At 49.9% G+C, this 17,829-nt stretch overlaps 9 protein-coding genes across 9 annotated transcripts in view; 5 read left to right on the top strand and 4 right to left on the bottom strand.

The window, feature by feature from the left end:
* Nucleotides 1–632: 632 nt before the first annotated feature.
* Nucleotides 633–2,894, top strand: CNJ01180 (stearoyl-CoA 9-desaturase, putative). The gene is made up of 4 exons (XM_567496.1): nt 633–927; nt 980–1,211; nt 1,260–1,710; nt 1,767–2,894. Exons 1-4 carry the CDS (start codon nt 783–785, stop codon nt 2,721–2,723), a joined length of 1,785 nt encoding a protein of 594 aa, XP_567496.1. The 5' UTR covers nt 633–782; the 3' UTR covers nt 2,724–2,894.
* On the bottom strand, nt 2,882–4,892 carry CNJ01170 (hypothetical protein). The gene is made up of 2 exons (XM_567495.2): nt 4,507–4,892; nt 2,882–4,431 (listed from the first exon to the last, which is right to left on the bottom strand). Exons 1-2 carry the CDS (start codon nt 4,840–4,842, stop codon nt 3,508–3,510), a joined length of 1,260 nt encoding a protein of 419 aa, XP_567495.1. The 5' UTR covers nt 4,843–4,892; the 3' UTR covers nt 2,882–3,507.
* Nucleotides 4,893–4,995: 103 nt separating this feature from the next.
* CNJ01160 (conserved hypothetical protein) lies at nt 4,996–7,478 on the bottom strand. The gene is made up of 7 exons (XM_567494.2): nt 7,059–7,478; nt 6,713–7,003; nt 6,622–6,661; nt 6,431–6,575; nt 6,273–6,379; nt 5,834–6,219; nt 4,996–5,781 (listed from the first exon to the last, which is right to left on the bottom strand). The coding sequence occupies exons 1-7, from the start codon at nt 7,196–7,198 to the stop codon at nt 5,184–5,186; spliced, it is 1,707 nt and encodes a 568-aa protein (XP_567494.1). The 5' UTR covers nt 7,199–7,478; the 3' UTR covers nt 4,996–5,183.
* Nucleotides 7,479–8,571: 1,093 nt separating this feature from the next.
* Nucleotides 8,572–11,406, top strand: CNJ01150 (hypothetical protein). The gene is made up of 8 exons (XM_567493.2): nt 8,572–8,668; nt 8,722–8,896; nt 8,963–9,260; nt 9,310–9,624; nt 9,672–9,830; nt 9,878–10,117; nt 10,171–10,748; nt 10,812–11,406. The coding sequence occupies exons 1-8, from the start codon at nt 8,638–8,640 to the stop codon at nt 11,305–11,307; spliced, it is 2,292 nt and encodes a 763-aa protein (XP_567493.1). The 5' UTR covers nt 8,572–8,637; the 3' UTR covers nt 11,308–11,406.
* Nucleotides 11,367–12,224, bottom strand: CNJ01140 (expressed protein). The gene is made up of 3 exons (XM_567492.2): nt 12,075–12,224; nt 11,844–11,992; nt 11,367–11,768 (listed from the first exon to the last, which is right to left on the bottom strand). Exons 1-3 carry the CDS (start codon nt 12,151–12,153, stop codon nt 11,439–11,441), a joined length of 558 nt encoding a protein of 185 aa, XP_567492.1. The 5' UTR covers nt 12,154–12,224; the 3' UTR covers nt 11,367–11,438.
* Nucleotides 12,225–12,432: 208 nt separating this feature from the next.
* On the top strand, nt 12,433–13,616 carry CNJ01135 (hypothetical protein). The gene is made up of 7 exons (XM_024658762.1): nt 12,433–12,563; nt 12,640–12,708; nt 12,758–12,816; nt 12,874–13,063; nt 13,117–13,249; nt 13,309–13,394; nt 13,449–13,616. The coding sequence occupies exons 1-6, from the start codon at nt 12,516–12,518 to the stop codon at nt 13,377–13,379; spliced, it is 570 nt and encodes a 189-aa protein (XP_024514443.1). The 5' UTR covers nt 12,433–12,515; the 3' UTR covers nt 13,380–13,394; nt 13,449–13,616.
* Nucleotides 13,617–14,044: 428 nt separating this feature from the next.
* Nucleotides 14,045–16,504, top strand: CNJ01130 (conserved hypothetical protein). The gene is made up of 2 exons (XM_024657940.1): nt 14,045–14,880; nt 14,931–16,504. The coding sequence occupies exons 1-2, from the start codon at nt 14,561–14,563 to the stop codon at nt 16,411–16,413; spliced, it is 1,803 nt and encodes a 600-aa protein (XP_024513641.1). The 5' UTR covers nt 14,045–14,560; the 3' UTR covers nt 16,414–16,504.
* Nucleotides 14,871–17,463, bottom strand: CNJ01120 (hypothetical protein). The gene is made up of 5 exons (XM_024657939.1): nt 17,113–17,463; nt 16,934–17,040; nt 16,771–16,850; nt 16,512–16,711; nt 14,871–16,456 (listed from the first exon to the last, which is right to left on the bottom strand). The coding sequence occupies exons 1-4, from the start codon at nt 17,388–17,390 to the stop codon at nt 16,556–16,558; spliced, it is 621 nt and encodes a 206-aa protein (XP_024513663.1). The 5' UTR covers nt 17,391–17,463; the 3' UTR covers nt 14,871–16,456; nt 16,512–16,555.
* A 220-nt stretch (nt 17,464–17,683) lies between these two features.
* CNJ01110 (expressed protein) overlaps nt 17,684–17,829 on the top strand; it is a 1,167-nt gene continuing 1,021 nt past the window's right edge. The window contains exon 1 of the mRNA XM_567490.1: nt 17,684–17,807. Within this exon, the coding sequence (XP_567490.1) occupies nt 17,703–17,807 (105 nt within the window). The 5' untranslated portion in view covers nt 17,684–17,702. The remainder of the gene's footprint in view (nt 17,808–17,829) is intronic.

Below are 17,829 nucleotides of genomic sequence, written 5' to 3'. Positions count from 1 at the left end.
TAATCACCGCGGCCCATCTCTTGGAGCTCCGAGAGAGGGGCCTCTGGAGCGTGGAGCGCACAGCAGTACTTATTACATTGCTCCAAGAGATCGTCGCTTCACTTGGAAATGACGAACATGATGCATGACGAGTTTTTGGGGTGCGCACAGCTATATGGGAAACCCGTTATCATGAATGACGACTCTATCCGATAATGTGCGATTCGACCTCTATGGGAAAGTATTATGATGATTCTTTCCGACGCGCCACTGAGGGCCGAGCGTGGAACATGGAATGGACCATTAGCGGCCATCGCCGTCAGTTGTTCTCATACTATCGATACCACTTTTTTTGGTGTACAGACAGTAAGTAAACGAAGCATTTCAGAGATATGCATGCATTCTGAGGAGTGACAACCCTATCCAAGCCCATGCATTGCCCAAAAATGCCCAAAAGCAGTCGGGAAGCACAGGAAGATGTTTAAATTCACGCCGAAAAAAACCGATCAGGGACGAGGCGACATCCCCAAAAAAAGCGTTTGGGCGGGTCATGGATGAATCGTGGGTGGACGCTGAGACATGGTGCGGCGGTGGATGATTATACGCAACGTTGTATATAAAGACTTTTTCTCACACACTCTCTTCCTTTCCCTCTAACTCCCATCTTATCCCTTCTTCCTCCTCTCTCATTTTTCGCCACCCACCTACTGCTAACAGGCTCTACTCGAAAGTAGCAGTCCAGCTCCAGACTTCCGCGTCTGTCTCAATTTACATTCTCTCCGCCACACGAAGTCCGGCACACCATGTCTGCCGCCGTTCCGCCCATGACCCCTCCTCTCGAGAAGGAAGAGAGTGAGCTTGTTCACAGGCGACCCTCTCCTGTTGATCAACTCGATCCTGCCTTCACACCGCCTCATACTCCCGAACAGAACCCTTGCAAATCAACCAGTAAGTCGTTGCCCAAATTCGTAGTAGAATTTCTTCTGACATTTTTCTCAAGAGGGCAAGGGAATCGACCCCATCGACCCCACTCTCCTCGCTTCTGACCGACATATTCCCGATAACTACGTCTCCTACACTATCGCCAACCAAAAATACCTTCCTCCTATTACATGGAAAAACTTGATCTACAACATCCAGTGGATCTCCTTCCTCGCACTCACCGTCACTCCTTCTCTCGCTATATATGGAGTGTTTACCACCGCCTGGAATACTAAGACTGCTATTTGGAGGTGAGCTTCAACGTCTGCGCCGTATGCGACTGGACTGACAATGCGCAGTGTTATCTACTATTTCATCACTGGTCTCGGTATTACCGCTGGTTACCACCGTCTTTGGGCTCACCGTGCCTACAATGCCAGTGTTCCTCTTCAATTCGCTCTCGCCATTGCCGGTACCGGTGCTGTTGAAGGTTCCATCAAGTGGTGGTGCCGAGGTCACCGAGCCCACCACCGTTACACCGACACCGAGCTTGACCCTTACTCCGCTGAGAAGGGCTTCTTCTGGTCTCACGTTGGATGGATGTTGGTCAAGCCCCGAGGCAAGATCGGTGTCGCCGATGTCAGTGATTTGAGCAGGAACAGGGTCGTAAAATGGCAACACAGGCATTACATTCCCTTGATCTTGGGTATGGGTTTCGTTCTCCCTACTGTTGTCGCTGGTCTTGGCTGGGGAGACTGGAGGGGTGGTTTCTTCTTTGCTGGTGCGGCCAGGTTGTGCTTTGTCCACCACGTGAGTACCTATGGTACCGAGACAATGGGGCTTTTGCTGACTTGCGCGTCATTCAGTCTACTTTCTGTGTCAACTCTCTTGCCCATTGGCTTGGTGAGCAGCCCTTCGACAACAAGCACTCTCCTCGAGACCATATCATCACTGCTCTTTGCACCATTGGCGAGGGCTACCACAACTTCCACCATCAATTCCCTCAGGACTTCCGAAACGCTATCAAGTGGTTCCAGTATGACCCCACTAAGTGGTTCATCTGGACCATGTCTCAGCTCGGTCTTGCCTCTCACTTGAAGCGTTTCCCTGACAACGAGGTTAAGAAGGGTCAGTACACCATGAAATTGCGGCTTCTCAAGGAGCAGGCCGACCAGCTTGAATGGCCCAAGTCTAGCAACGACCTTCCTGTTATCAGTTGGGACGATTTCAAGGCTGAAGCCAAGGAACGCTCTCTTGTTGCTATCCACGGTTTCATTCACGACTGTTCTTCTTTCGTTGAGGACCACCCTGGTGGTGCCCACCTCATCAAGCGTGCTATCGGTACTGACGCCACTACTGCCTTCTTCGGTGGTGTCTATGACCATTCCAACGCTGCTCACAACTTGCTCGCTATGATGCGTGTCGGTATCCTTGATGGTGGTATGGAGGTTGAACATCTCAAGCGACGTCCCGCCGAGTCTGCGGCTTCCTCTGTCACCAACTCTCCTGTCTCTTCCGCCTCTGCCTCCTCTGTCGACATCCAGTCTCTCGCCGATGACGACTTCCGTCTCGACCAGACTCAACTCAATTCTCAGGGCCCCAAGCCTAAGGCTCCTTTCGGTCAGCCTCAGGCTCAGGTTGCTGACAGGTGGACGCTTTCTGTGCCCCCTAGTGAGAAGTTGAGGATCGTCCAGACTGTACCCGAAATCAGACCGGGATTGTTGACTCACCGATCGACCGGAAAGCTCAACAAGGTCACCAAGGCTGATGTCGGCGGTGAGATTAACGAGTTCATCGGGGAGAAGCCTGTGGCTGCGGCTTAGAAGGGTCTTGCGGGTGTTTCTTTTTCCGTTTTTGGGTGGAGCATATTCATATTCATTACTCTCTTTAAATAGCATCAATCATTCTTTTCGCATTCACAATCCCGTTATGTGTGTTTATATATAGTAAATGTAGGAAGAAGGTAAACGGAAATGCATAAACATGTGAAAATATACTCTTTTCATGCGCAGACTGGCGCAACCCGGTGGCGACTTGCATATCTTGGTCAATAGTAGCTTATAAAGCAGAAGTCTAGCGTTCTGGCCGTCTTTACAGACTCCATCAGCCATTCCTCTTATCATCCATTCCCTTCGACCTCAGTCAGCCTTCAAACGGGGGATCCCGCCACTATTCCATCTTCTTATTGGCTCCATGAGCTTTCGTCAAGACAATGTAACAACTAACTGCTTCAGGTTTTTCACACTTGCTTTACCTCTCGTGAGGAGTCAAAAAGGCATGCGAGATATTTTTCTCAACCTACTGGTTGGGGTTTTCAAAGAGAAATAGAATGGGTTTTTAGTCCGAGTCCTTATTACATAGAATTTTGGCGAAAGTGTTTAGCCGACCTTGTTCAGCTTCTTTCATGTTTGTCAGTGTTTGGTGCCAGCTTCACGCTATTGTTGACGATTCCGCTCAAGACTGTCCTTTTAAAGTACCAGCCATAGACTGACATCTAATCATAATGATGCAGCCAGATGTACCAGGATCATCATCATTAAGGTGCACTGCATCCGTTCCCGCTCGATCTTGGGCAAAACACCATATGATAGGTCTCGTCATTTACCCTTATTCCTCTGTCTCTTCTTTGTCTCCCAACATCTCTCTAGCAGCCATCGCCTCCTCAAACCAGCCCTTCACCTCCTCTGTCTCCTCCCCAAATCTCATCTCCTTTTCCCATTCACTTGCTTCGCTTTCTTCCTCCTCGCTATCGTCGCCATTCGGCGATGATTGAGAGATAGCGGCGGCGGGGATAGAGTTGGTAGCAGAAAGAAGCGAGCGAGTGAGGGTGGACGAGGGGGAGAGGAGCGAGTTCGGGTTCCTGCGGGCATGGGAAGAGAGAGAAGGTTGTGGCTGAGGCTGGGGTAAGGGTAGCGGTTGCGGTTCGACCGCTGGAGGCGCGTGGGATGAGGTGGAATGATCCACTGGTCCAGAGAGCGATGGGGGAGCAGGAGCGACGGAGGGAACGGGACGCTCGTGGATTGTCAGAGATTCGATCAAAGAGGTGACAACATTTGCTGATGGAGCGGGTACTAAAACCTCGCTGGCAAGAGGTTGTTTGGGGTTGGATATGATCTGCTTGGTGGGCAGAGCAGGCTTTGGGACGGGTGAGGGAGTAGCTCTAGCTGTCGACTCTTTTCGACTGGTCGTTTTTGGTTCCTCCTTCGTTATTGCTTCCAAATTCACCTCCCCTCTCTCTTCTAGCTCTTCGAGTAATTCTACATCTTCCACTTTACCTCGTAACCACACCGCCTCCTTATCCAATTTACCTTCAACCCACCCACTTCTTGCTCTGCACTTCTTTGAACAATATCCCTCTTCCTCGTTTCCCTCTTTGGGTTTGATTGTTCTCGCACGGGTCGAGATGACAAAGCGTCTTGATGATGAGTAGGGTCGGTAAGGCGGGTTGGGGCAGACGGGGTAGGAGCAGAGGGAGTTAAGGTGGCGTTCGTGGGTTATTTCGAGATATTGGGGCGGAGTGAAGTGCGAAACCTATGTGGGATAGAAACCGAATACCAGGTAGTTAGCAATAGGTGTAACGTGGTTATATATCGGCAATACACTCACAGTCTTTTTAAACGTAGCCCGATCAACAGTCTCTTCCATAAGCTTATCCATCCATCTCTCAACTCGTCGTTGTAACTGAGCTTTCCTGACAGCAGCACGTTTAAGAGCTTCAGCATCTTCTCCACCAGCTGGGGCTATGCTATTATTTCCTGAGGGAACTGAGGTAGTGTGGACGGGGGTAGAGCTGGCAGTGCTGGGACCAGCGGACGGTTGAGGGTGGTCGCGCGCTGCGACGGAGAGGCGGACGGGGTTGCGCGGGGCGGGAGGGACTACCGGAGCGCGGGCATTGGGGGAAGCTGTAGAGGATGATTGAGCGGCTGGTATCGCGATTGGCATAGTCTTTGAGGAACGGTTCGGGTGGGATGACGAAAATCGCAAGAGTAAAGATGAAAAAGAAAGAGATGAAATAAGAGTTCCAACTTTCGCGAGTGGTTTCTTATCTTCACTCTTCGATTTTTCTACCACTCTGGTTGATTTCTAATTTCTTGGCCGATGCCACATATCTGCATACCAATAATGAAGCTGTACTTGAATATTCCATGTGAAATGCTATCCGTCATATGAACTATGCTAATTATACAGATGTTAATCAAGCTCAAAAGATGACAAATTGTCCCTTTTAGAGAATGTCCTTGCTATAATCCCTTTACTATAGGATCGTACTATCTTTCACTATCTTACAGAAGCAAAGCAGCACCAACGACCGCTACCACAAGTGCAAATCCAGCCCTCAAGTTCTCTGCTCCGCTAGTAGGGTTGTTCGTTGCAGAGGACGTGGTTGCTGTCCCAGTAGAGCTCGTTGCCGCTGCACTAGTAGCTTCGGTGGCAGAAGCCTGGGTAGAGGAGGGAGCGACAGAATCGCTCCCATTAAGCGACACATAGTAAGAGTAACCGAGAACAGTCCCATTAGAGCTGACGGCTCTTGCTTGCACCCATGGGTACGAAGCCGCAGTGTCCTTGGAAAGCGAGAAGTAGGTCTCGAATTTAGTCTTATCTACCTGGTTCAACTTGGAACTGGACGCAGATCCTGAAAGAGAAGTAGCGCCGTACAACACCCAAGAGGAAATTTCGGTAGCACCGTTCCAAGAGGTGTAGATATCGTACTGGTCGGTGGTAGAGTTGGAGATGACAGTGAGGGCAGGAGTTGTCTGGGGATAACCAGTCCAGTTGGATCGAAGGACACGGTAACCCTGGACGCTGCCTACACCGAACTGAGCGGAAGAAAGAAGGGTACCATCTGATGAGTATTCGGAGAAGAAGGGGATTTGACCCCAGCTATATGTGAATTAGCTTTTTAGCAGCCTTTTCACGAAGGCGAGTCACTCACCCCAAGAGATAGTTCCCATTTGTCTGCTCTTGCATACTCCCCTGACTCGGTGACACAGTTTCGTTCCATGGCAAGTACTCCTGTGCCAAAGTGATGGACATGGCATCGGTGTCCACGTTCAATAAGAGACCCCTCGCCATCGACTCGTCAGATTCCCACGAACTGGCGGCATTGTCAAAAATACTGATTTGAGTATAGTTGTTGATCCAGCGGGCATCGTGCTGCCACTCGAAAGTGGTACCTCGGCCCATGCTGAAACTAGAATTACGGCCGTTGATGGTCCAAAGGACCTCGCCGGTAGAGGCAGAAATCTGGTAGACGGCGTGACAGTGTCGAGAAGATACAAGGTAATTGCCTTCAAGATCTTTTTCTATAGAGTTGATGTGCTGACAACAAAATGAGTTATTTGACGATATGCGTAAACGGTCCAACGACTTACAAAGTAGTCCCATGCAGAAGATTCCGCGACACCAGTTGATCCAGGATCATTATAACATTCGCTGGGGTCGATATGGTCCAGAGATTTCCAAGAAAACAGAGCCTCCCCTACCTCATTATTTAACACCTCGTAACCGTAGACCACTGAGAAGAACTTACCGGTAGCAACGTCGATCTCCTCAAAAGCGCCCCCGAGAATCCAGCCTGAAGTTCCATCTTCGGTAGTAACATTCCACGATGAGAGGTTGTACTGCTCTTTAATATAGACGGTAGCAAGGACGGTGTCCTTATCGGTAAGGACAAACTAGAGAGATGTTAGGACGGTCATATCATGAGATCGGCCTACGTACCTCATGGAAATCGATACCAGAGCCCGAAATGGTAGAGGAACTATAGGCTAGCAGTGAGCACAGGCTCTCGTTCGAAAGACATAGCACTCACATGTTGGCAACGAGATTGTAATTCTGATCATAGATCAAGCCAAAACCGTTTCCATAGCCGTTACCATAAAACTGACCACCCCAAGTAGTAATCACTTGGTTGCCTTGGTATGTCCCAACGGAGAACGACATGGTTTGGCCAATGCCAAATTCCTTGCCATACATGACGACTTCGCCGTCGTTGGTGTAAATGATACCGGTTGGTGTTTCGACATCACTGCCTCGAGGAGCAAGGAGAAGATAGCCGGAAGGGAGATCAGTGGAGGGGAAGACGTTAAAATTCCATTCAGCTCTATTTTTGTGGATGAGCGTCAACTTCACACTATAATGAGATGGGAGATACGCACGCTGTCCAGTTGACAGTCTTGAAAGTTTGCGCAGGAGCTGCACCGAGCGCACCAGAAGAGTAGTCTGAGCTGTTAACAAGGTATGCTCGGGCGAGTGGAGCGACTGCAGCTGCTGTCGAAATTATCAGTGGCAAAAACATATTCGTTATATGAAGATAAGCTGGCAGCTGTTGAAGAAGTGCAGTGATTAATGTAGGGAGGGACGTCCGTCGTCAGTTTGTGCGATTGACCCCTTTTGTTGTCCTTGTGTACTGGTTCTTGTGAGTCGAGTGGACGAGGGGATGGGTTGCGGGGGAACATCAGTTAAACATGGCCATATATTTGACAATTGACCAAATGGAAAATGGTCATCTTCGGTAATCGGAAACGGAAGGCAATACACTGGAATTGCGTGAAAGTTGAAAAAGCAAACAAAGGAAATATGAAGAAATGACGGCACGATGAGGTCTGGGCGCTGGTGGTTGTTTGTGGGCAGGGGCCAAGGATTGGAGCCCTTAATCTCGTAGATCGACGGATGCCAAGAAGCGATATAAATAGATGCAGAGAGCAGCAAACAACTGGCTTTTTGTTCTTGTCAGAGACTTTACAGCATGATTGTCGGTGCGGAGGGCAAGTGCATGGAAAGGGTTGGCTGGAGGACAGGCAGTGAAGAGATGAAAGCGGACGAAGTGACGCGCGAAATGCAAAAAAAAGTTCCAGCGAGGGATGGCTGCGCAGCGGAACAACAAATACAACACCAGGAACCACGTCATCCAGGCCGCCAGTGGCCGGTTGCACTAGACCCGACGATGAAACAAAGAGATGGAGAAAGGGCGAACAGGCGAATCATGGACGGAAGAAGGAAGGACGTCGTCCGGTGGTGAATGGGGATGATGAGAATACTGTCGGCCGCCGTTGCCCCAAACTCCCTCGGTTCGCTTCCAGGTCCATCGGGGCACAAGAGGGGCACAGGAGAAATAAAGCCGTCGCGTGGTGGAAATCTTTCTGCTGATGAAGGATCCCTTGTCGTCGGACGAACGACGAAGAGGCGGCTAATGACCAGGGTAACTGCCGCCGCATGCAGCATGTAGCAATCTCGTCTGTGCTGCTAACCTCAACGTCGACTACTGCCGCCCTGCCTTTTCAGCACTGTTACTTCGTACAGCTTGTCCTTCCCACCGCCAGTCACCAAGAGGATACTAATGACAGGAAGGAGACCATTAGTAGTTACTTCTTGTACTATGTACTATATATAGCAAGAAGGAGCCTGGCAGCAAAAGGTGTGTTGTGCCATTTGGTAGGCGCTGCGATGGACTTTTATTTCCCATCGCTTCTCTATGCCTACGGTCCTGATTAGTTGTCAACAGCATGCATCGCTCACCTCACCAAAACATTTCTACATGCATCGAGGAAGCATGATATTCGCTATGTAGCGGCCCCACACGTCCTGGTGCTCCCCAGTCGCTGCCAGCTGAGTGGAAAGTGCCACACTCGCGGTTGACGCGGCGAGCTCCCCTCTCTCTTCCAGCTCACTCTTCGAGCTATTATCTGCATACATCCGCCCCCATACATCCTCTGCAGCCCATATACATCCCCCAAAATGAACTTTGAAGACATCGAGGACAAGGATGGTACGTACAGCCATTCAACGGCGAAAAAACAACCTTCTAATACTCTCCTGCAGGCGTCAGGTTCTCCTGGAACGTGTGGCCTTCTAGCCGGCTCGAAGCCACCCGAACTGTAGTGCCCATCTCTGCCCTCTACACCCCCTTGAAGGAACGGGAGGACCTTCCCCCTGTCATGTACGAGCCTGTTACCTGCAAGGGCTCATCTTGTAAGGCTATCCTCAACCCTTACTGGTATGTCCTTTGCTTGTTTCCTCAAGCGCTACATAGGAAATTCCGTGTGCTAATTGAGCTTTACAGTCAAGTCGACGTCCGTGGCAAGATGTGGATTTGTCCCTTCTGTCTTCAGCGTAACCCTTTCCCTCCTCACTACCACCAGGACCTTTCTCCCAACAACCTTCCTCCCGAGCTTCTGCCCAAGTTCACCACCATCGAGTACACTCTTTCTCGCCCTGCCCAAATCCCCCCTATTTTCCTCTATGTTGTTGATACCTGTGTCGATGAAGATGAGCTCAAGGCGTTGAAGGAGACTTTGGTGGTTAGCTTGAGCTTGTTGCCTCCCAATGCATTAGTCGGCTTGATCACTTATGGTACTATGGTGCGTTATGTGTGATTTTCGTCGCTATCCCGTCTAACAAATTCCATAGGCCATGGTCCACGAACTCGCCTACGCCGACTGCCCCAAGGCCTATGTGTTCCGAGGTTCCAAGGATTACCAACCCAAGCAGATCGCCGACATGCTCGGCCTCAACCCCTCCAACCGCCCCATTCAGCCCGTACGCCCCGGTCAGCCTATGCCCGCCCCTGCTGCCTCCAAGTTCCTTATGCCTGTCCAGGCTTGTGAGTTCCAGCTCACCAACATCTTGGAGCAGCTCCAGAGAGACCCTTGGCCCGTGGAGCAGGACAAGAGGCCTTTGAGGTGTACAGGTGTGGCTTTGAGCGTGGCCGTCTCTTTGCTCGAAGTGAGTTTTGCCCTTGGTGCCATGAAGACAAGGCTGATAGAGGATAGACTGCTTTCCCCAACACGGGTGCCAGGATAATGCTTTTCTCTGGTGGTCCTGCCACCGATGGTCCTGGTATGGTCGTTGGCCCCGAGCTCCGAGAGCCCATCCGATCTCACCACGACATTGACCGTGACAGCGTCAAGCACTTCAAGCGGGCCTCCAAGGTAAGTCACGATGAAGGGCGCTGAACATGGGCTGATGGGTTCACTAGTTCTACGAGGCCCTTTCGAAGCGTGCCTCTGTAAACGGCCATGCTATTGATATCTATGCTGGTTGTCTCGATCAAGTCGGTTTACTTGAGATGAAGTCGCTCACCAACGCTACGAACGGCGTTATGACCATCTCTGATTCGTTTATGACTGCTATTTTCAAGCAAAGCTTTTTGCGTACGTTAGGCAAGGATGAGCAAGGGTATTTGAAGATGGGCTTCAACGCGACTTATGATGTTCTTGTAAGTCCGCCCTTGTTCCTCAAAAAGACATGAAGCTAATTTTTTTGCGGCAGACCACAAAGGAGCTCAAGATCTCTGGTGTCATCGGCCATGTCATTTCCGCCAACAAGAAGTCATCTTGTGTCGGTGAGACCGAAATCGGTATCGGTCAAACTTCTGCTTGGAAGGTTTGCTCCCTCACTCCCAAGAGTACCCTCGCTACCTACTTTGAGGTCGTCACCCCTGCCGGTCAAGCCCTCACCCCCAACCAGTCTGGTCTCATCCAATTTGTTACCCACTACCAACACTCCTCCGGCCAGTACCGGTTGCGAGTCACCACTGTGTCCCGAGTCTTCCAAGAAGGCGGTCACCCGTCTATCGCCGCGTCCTTTGACCAGGAAGCCGCTGCTGTCCTTATGGCAAGGATTGCCGTGTTCAAGGCGGAGATTGATGACTCTCCCGATGTTCTCAGGTGGCTGGATAGGATGTTGATCAGATTGTGCCAAAAGTTTGCCGACTACAGAAAGGAAGACCCGACAAGCTTCCAGCTCAGTCCAAACTTTTCAATCTATCCGCAATTCATGTTCCACTTGCGACGAAGTCAGTTCTTGCAAGTTTTCAACAACTCTCCTGATGAGACGGCTTTCTACCGGTGTGTCTTGTGCCTTTTTAAAAAAAAAATTAAAACGTGTGGATAAATGCTGACACTACATAGCCATGTTCTCAACGATTCGGATGTGAATAATTCTCTCATTATGATTCAGCCCACTCTCATGTCTTATGGCTTTGACTCTGAGCCCCATCCCGTCTTACTTGACTCTGTCTCCATCCGTCCCGATGTCATCCTTCTTCTCGACACTTTCTTCCACATTCTCATCTTCCACGGTGAGACCATTGCTCAATGGCGTAAAGCCAATTACCAAGAACAGGAAGACTATGCCAACTTTAAAGAGTTGCTCGAGGCGCCTATTGGCGATGCTCAAGAATTACTTGAAGACCGAATGCCCATCCCTCGATACGTTGTCTGTGACCAGGGTGGAAGTCAGGCGAGGTTCTTGCTGAGCAAGTTGAACCCTTCAACTACTCACATGAGCGGAAGCAACTACGGCGCTGGACCTGCTGGTGGTCAGGCGATCTTTACGGATGATGTCAGTTTGCAAGTGTTCATGGAGCATCTCAAGAGGTTGGCTGTGGGGGCGTCTACTAGTTAGAGGGTGTATAAAAGGTTTTAGTTTAATTATGAACGATGTTATTGTAACGGATTGTCTCGGAATGCCATCCACATTACATCACGGGAGCCTCAAAAGAGACTGGCCAAAAACGATGAATAGTGCATCAAAACCTAAGCAGACTTCTTCTCCTCCCCTTCTAATCTCTCTGACTCTTGCGCGCCAGTTTCCTCCTGCTTTCCATAGAGCTGCATCATCCCTGCCCACCACTTCCTTCTCTGCTCCATGATCACCCATTGCCTCTCCTCTCCACTCAGCTGAGCATACTTCTTTGAGAACCTGGTGTAATCTTTCCGTGTAACTCGTTCTCCAAAGGCAGGAGGGGGGACGTTGGGAGAGAAGGAGGGTAAGTTGGGACGAGAAGCAGAAGCGCGGGAGAATGGGTTGAAGAATGTCGTGTGTGACTGGTCGTCGTCGTCTCGGGTGGCTACGTATGGCCGCAACTGTTCCCCCAGCAAACTCCCATTAATTCCCTTCCCTTCCTAATGCGGTTTTGTCGGATAGATGGAGTTGCTCACCTCGGTGTTATCCAGAGCATCCTTCCCAGGTCCGACAAACACCCTAACTCGGTCGTCCAACAGTCTGTATTTGGATTTTCCACGAACGACGTGAACACCAGGAGCACCCGTTCGATGACCAGCTCCGGGAACTCTTGATTGACCAGTACCTATATTTAACCACTCATATTAGCACAGTTGCAAGGTTATAAGGAAGAAAGAGAGAAGAAGACGAAAGGGGAGGAGACTGACCTTTGTAGAAATCCTTGTTACCCCTTTTACCGGTTAAGGGAATACGGGAAGCACCAGCGAGAATGGAAGTAGGTCGCATCTTTTGTTTTCCCTGGGGCGCTTTTGTCGTGGAGTGATGAGGCAAAGAAAAAGTTGTTAATACAACGTGAGACTCTTGAATGTCGGGAAAGACGAAATGTCGACGGACGGAAAGAGGAAAGAGGAGAAGAGTAGACAGAAAGGTTTTAGGCGCGGGAAAGAGGGAAAAACTGGAAACAAAAAAGGCGCAGGAATAAATGCTACGCCTAACCTGAAGGCTCTGGCGTGTTACGCGATTCAGGCACGGACGCGTTTATTTCACTGCAAGTGATGATGTTCTGAGAACTGAAGAATCTCGATAATTAGCATTAGGGCCATTTATAATACTTCCTTACGACACCTGCTGGAGTACAATTTCAAGCCATGGAGGATGACTACTTCTCAATCACGTCCATCTTGGCTGATAACCATGTAAGTTATGACTGACTTGTGTGCCAGAGTACCAGGGACGTGACTGACGCGACTTCTGCTTATGTCCTGGGAATAGAAAATGTCGTGCACTTTTGCGCTTGACGCTGAGGGTTTAGGATACCTGGAAGGCAGTACGGAGAATGACGTGAGCTAATGAAACTGTGGTCTGGCAGTTTATCTGATAAATGGTGTAGATCCATGAGGGTACGAAAGTTGAACTTCCCTTTTGGTTGGCCCAGACCTTAAGTGTCAAGTGAGCGAATAAGCATCTTCTACCTCTGATGCGCACGACTGACAACTTCTCTACTAGTCAATTCACAACATTCACGCTACCCCTTCCGTACTCCAGCCGTGTCCAGTCGGCCTTGGTCGCGTCTCCTGTCAGTGTCAAACTCTCAAACTTAGTTGGTGGGAATGGGTGGTGGTACCGCTGGGGAAAGAAGCTTGCAGACATGTTGGAGGATGAACAGGCTACAAATATCCGAAATATGCTTTTGAGAGCAAGTACAAAAGATTTTCGGCGTAAAAGATCTAATTGACAAGAGGTTTTTAGGCATTCACAGGGCGACTGCCAACTTTACAAGATTTGGCGGCGCACCACGCCTCAGCAGATCATACAATGCCGGAGCTGAGTACAAGCAAAGCGGAAATGTTCCGAGACGGAATGGAAGGGGATGAAAGAGAGTGTAAGTCCCATCTTGGCTGTAATTGGGATTCAAAACGAGGGTTGAACTGTACGATCTAGTATTCTCCATCGGGCAAGATTCAGGACGATTATTCAAGGCATGGTATGACAGGAAGAAAGGAAGCAGGTGATTGACTACCCTACTCGTAAGTCGACTGTATGGGCGGAACATCGAATGCTAACCCTCCTGATTGTTGCAGCCATTTGTGCCGTTTGATTTAGATATCCGAACATGTATTGTTGTATATTCTTTGAGTTGTTTCAGGCGCAGCGTACCGTAATTGGTCCCTTGGGACGCAGGAGAGGACAGTCACGAATGGGAGTCATGACGGTCGTATTTTCAACCTCTTATAACCCTTGCATGCGATGATTTCTTTAAGCTTGGTAGAACGACGGCGGGCCGTCCTTCACGAGCACTGGTGGAAAACAGGCGGCTAATAAACATGTAATGGTGACAAGCCATGGTTGCTCACCTGTGTTCTTTCCTGTGCTAATTGTGGCCTTTGAATTGCTAACGCAGCTTGGCCGAAGCTAATCTGATTTTGCGTGTCCAGAAGAGTCTGTTGCAGGATATCATATTCGGGGGTGCGGCGGTAAGCGGGAGAGAACGGTGCCTTGGTTTCATAGTCGCGTTCCTTCTGGGCGGTGCGTGATTTCGCCTGTGATCTCCTCGCAACCCCCGTTTACCGTCCCAGCTCCAGCATACCCCGAGTCTCGTAAGCCTGCGTCCTGCACTGCCATGCCATATCTTCCTCTCTTCTCTGTTCCAACTCATATCCCAGCTCACCAAAGCACGTGGCAAGCCATCCCTTCCATCATCCTCGACAGACACGCGCCTGCCTCCTGCCGCCCGCCGTGAAAAGGAGGGACCTTGCTTACGCGCAGAAACAACAGCCACGGCCTACATCAAATAAAGCTCCAAACGCAGACATCCGCCCGGTTCTTCTCTATCATCTATATCTCTTTCTTTGAGTACCCTGTCAGAGACAGTTTGACTTATTGTCCACCTGGTGTGCGACGCGTTTTCATAAACACAGCAGGTTGTAAAACAACACCGCATTTTTGCTTTCGACTTGCCTGGGGCTGTACCGATTGAGATTGCCCAAGCACACTACCTCATCCTCTATTTCCCACCAAGGAATCTTCAAAGAGCTTCCCAAAACCATACAACTTGGTCGTGCTCCAGTCTTTTACCATTTTTCAGCTTCCGCCAGTGTAGAGCCTTTGATCCTCGAGCTTCAACTCCGACTCCTCTACGTCAAGAGTGACGAACCTCAGTTTATCAACACGTTAAGGCTGCTCTTTTGACAAGATGCAGTCTTCTTCATCGCGTACTCTACATGGGGCGTACCTTCTCCTTGGGCTACTCATGTGGACGCACATATTCCCTTGCTTCGTGAATGGACAATCAGCTGCCGCTACTTCAACAGCGAGAACATCTGCAGCGGCCGCTACGACTTCTACTGGGGCAGCAACGTCTACACCCGCGGTAGCAACTACTTCTGCTGCTCAATCTGCTACTTCAACGCCTACTGCTGTTACGACCTCGGCTGCTTCCTCTGCAGCTGCAACTGGTAAACCCTATTTAACAATACGTAACGTGGAGACTATGACTGCATGTGGTCTTGGACAGTAAGTATCGTCTCCCTCGTTTCTTAGGGTCTGTCGCTTACATGGCTTAGAATCTACTGGAATGTATACAACGAGGATGCCTCCAAAGTGAACATCACAATATATGCTGTAAATGCAGGAGTAGACCAAGATATCCCTTCTGCCAGCACTTCTGCTGTTACCTCACAAACAACATCCAGTGCTGTCACTTCTGGTGCTGCAGCTACATCTTCTGCTGCCCGTTCTACTACTGCCGCCGCCGCTTCTACCGCAGTCGCCAACGCAACATTGTCTCGCCGTACCAATCTTAACATCAACAGGACCATCATCACTCAGTTGGCCAATCATGGTTATGAATGGGAACCTGTTGCTCTTCCCGAGGGTCGATACTATATCTACGGCTATGTAGACGACGGCTACGGCACTTCAAACAAGAGCAACATTTTCAGTGTCATTGAGGGGTCAAACACAAGCTGTTTAGCGGCCTATGAGAGCATGAGTAAAACTGCAACAGCTACGGGTCAAGCTAGCCAAAGTGCGACCTTGGGAGCTGGTACGAGCGACAGCGACACCTCTGAGAGCTCGAGTGGTATTGGCGGCGGCGCAATTGCAGGTATCGTCGTTGGCGTCCTGGCCGGTCTTGGAGCACTCGCGGCTTTGGCCTTCTTCTGTCTTCGTAAACGCAGACGAGATCGAAAGTTTGGAAACAGATGGGATGGGGATGGTCATCAAATGGGTATGACTCACCATCGAGTGATTTCAGGTTCAACAGCACCATCAGATCCTGGCCATTCACCAGGTTACAATTCCATCGGCATGGGCAATAAAGGAATGGATAAAGGAGAAACTGAGGGTAACACTGTGGTGGTGGGCGCTTTGAGGAAGGATGGCAGCTATAAATCGAGTAGGACCCAAGCTAGTGCCGAAGGTATAGGTCAAACAGTTGAAGGCCTGCCTGTCACTCCTGCTGGGGCCGATCAGTTTACTACGGATGTCGAGAAAGACGACCAAGAAGTCCTTCAGGACGGAAGTTCCCAAGGCCACGACCCATTCAAAACACCTACGATTCCTGTACTTTCCTTTCAGCCTACTCAGCATTCTCAACCTGTCTTCTCACCGATTGAAACCGATTCTAACCGCCATTTATCATCAGATCCTATACCTCCCCCGCCCATAGCCGCTACCAACTCTACCAATCAACCGCGCACACCCCACTCCGAGAGCCGATCTAGTCAGCCGCGTCCTGCCTCTCAAGTTCAAACCAATCGCAAAACGTCACAGAGTTCAATGGGGCCAGGAGACTCACCGAATCCCAATGCTGGTGGTTCAGGCTTGGGGAGAAGTAACTCGAGTAGGCGAAAGCCTGTACCAAGCCTTGGGCCGGAGTTGAGGGGAGAGCTGGCGAGACAGACGAGTTTGAAAACAAAGGAAGAAGGTGCAAAGGCGATGCCCCAGGTGGGACTGGGATTAAAGCGAGGGCAAGAGGCAGTAAGAAATGAGGAGGGTCAGAAGAGTTATGTCCTTATGCCTGATCCTCCCATGGTCCAGGATTAAGATTAGGGGTTTATTCAGATTTATTTCCTTACGAATCTTGTGTCTTGGGTTTTGTATAAGTCACGATGTATTTATAGTGAGCTGTGGGATATACATACGTAAGGACGATCTATAGTACAGCCAATCTCGGCACAAGGAGGGTTTACATCAAGTCAGCGGCAGCCTGCGTCCTTTCCTCCTTGTCAATTCCTTCCAAAACTTCGATGAGATGCTTGTCCAGGCCTTCAGGGAGTCGCATGACACCGTTGGTAGTGACGAGTCGGTAAGTAGGCAGAGGTGAATAGGTGTCCGCCACAATCTGTATTATCATATTAGAAGAGCAAGCTTAACTATTTGAGATGGGAAAGGGCGGCATACATTGCCCTCTTGGACGTAGACGGAGCCGATGATGTCTTCAGTTTCACCTATCCTCCCAGCGGGCGGGATGGCACGTTCGTCTGCACAATTTGTTAGACCTCTTTACCCAATTTTCCCTTGACAGGGCAGTCCCAAATTGAATTTGATTGGGTATCTGGCTTACCAGTAATATGTACCCACCCATCGACAGGTCGGGTTTCGGCCTCAAACTGCACGGTCGTCGCTTTGCCTTGCTCCAGTCCAGATTTAACCGCATCGTCTAGTACTTTTCTACGGTTCCATGGAAAGTATAGAAGATTAGCGTTGGATTAGTCTTACAGAAAAAGTAGCCTTCCTACGTACCTAAACTTTGGCTCCTCTCTGAAATCATCCAAGGCCGCATCACCCAGAGGCAAGTACCCCAGCACAGTTCTTGACCCGTAAACTGCAGGAGGGTGGGGTAAGAATGACAAGGAGACGTATGATGAGTTGGGATGGTAGAAAAGGTGAGGGTGAGAAGGGTCTTTAGAGGAAGGGAGAGGTGTCTTGGGTTGGGATTGGGATAGCCAGGGAGTGGAGGCGAATGGGCGGACAAGGCGAGGGGTTGCCCGGAGAAGAGTGGGACGGAGAACAGATATCATTTTGGCGATTAGAGGATGGCTGATCACTTATCCGAGTTTGCTATCACCGCTCGCTATGCCTGATACGTATTTGACTTGTAATACGATGTATATCACCACCATCTTCTGTCGGTTCGTTCGGTTCGTTTGTGTGCCAGACTTCTAGATGGAGAAGATCATCCTGTGACGACATCAGATAGTTCAACGGTTACGCGGTTACGTCCGCTTACTCAAACTTAATTCAGCCTCCACATACCCATCCTTCTCTATCCTTCGCGATCAACTCTATTCTTCTATCCAAACTCAATAACCATCAAGACACGTAGGACGAAAATGCCTCGATCCCTAACACCATCCAGAAGCAGGAGCAGGCCGCTCTCCTCACGTTCTCGTACTCGCTCGCCGTACTCAGACAGGAGCCCCTCTCCCCCACCGAAGGTAAGTTTGAGCTGATATTATT

This window comes from Cryptococcus neoformans, assembly GCF_000091045.1.
Source record: "Cryptococcus neoformans var. neoformans JEC21 chromosome 10 sequence".
Lineage (NCBI taxonomy): Eukaryota > Fungi > Basidiomycota > Tremellomycetes > Tremellales > Cryptococcaceae > Cryptococcus > Cryptococcus deneoformans.
This window is presented reverse-complemented; position numbering and strand designations above follow the sequence as displayed.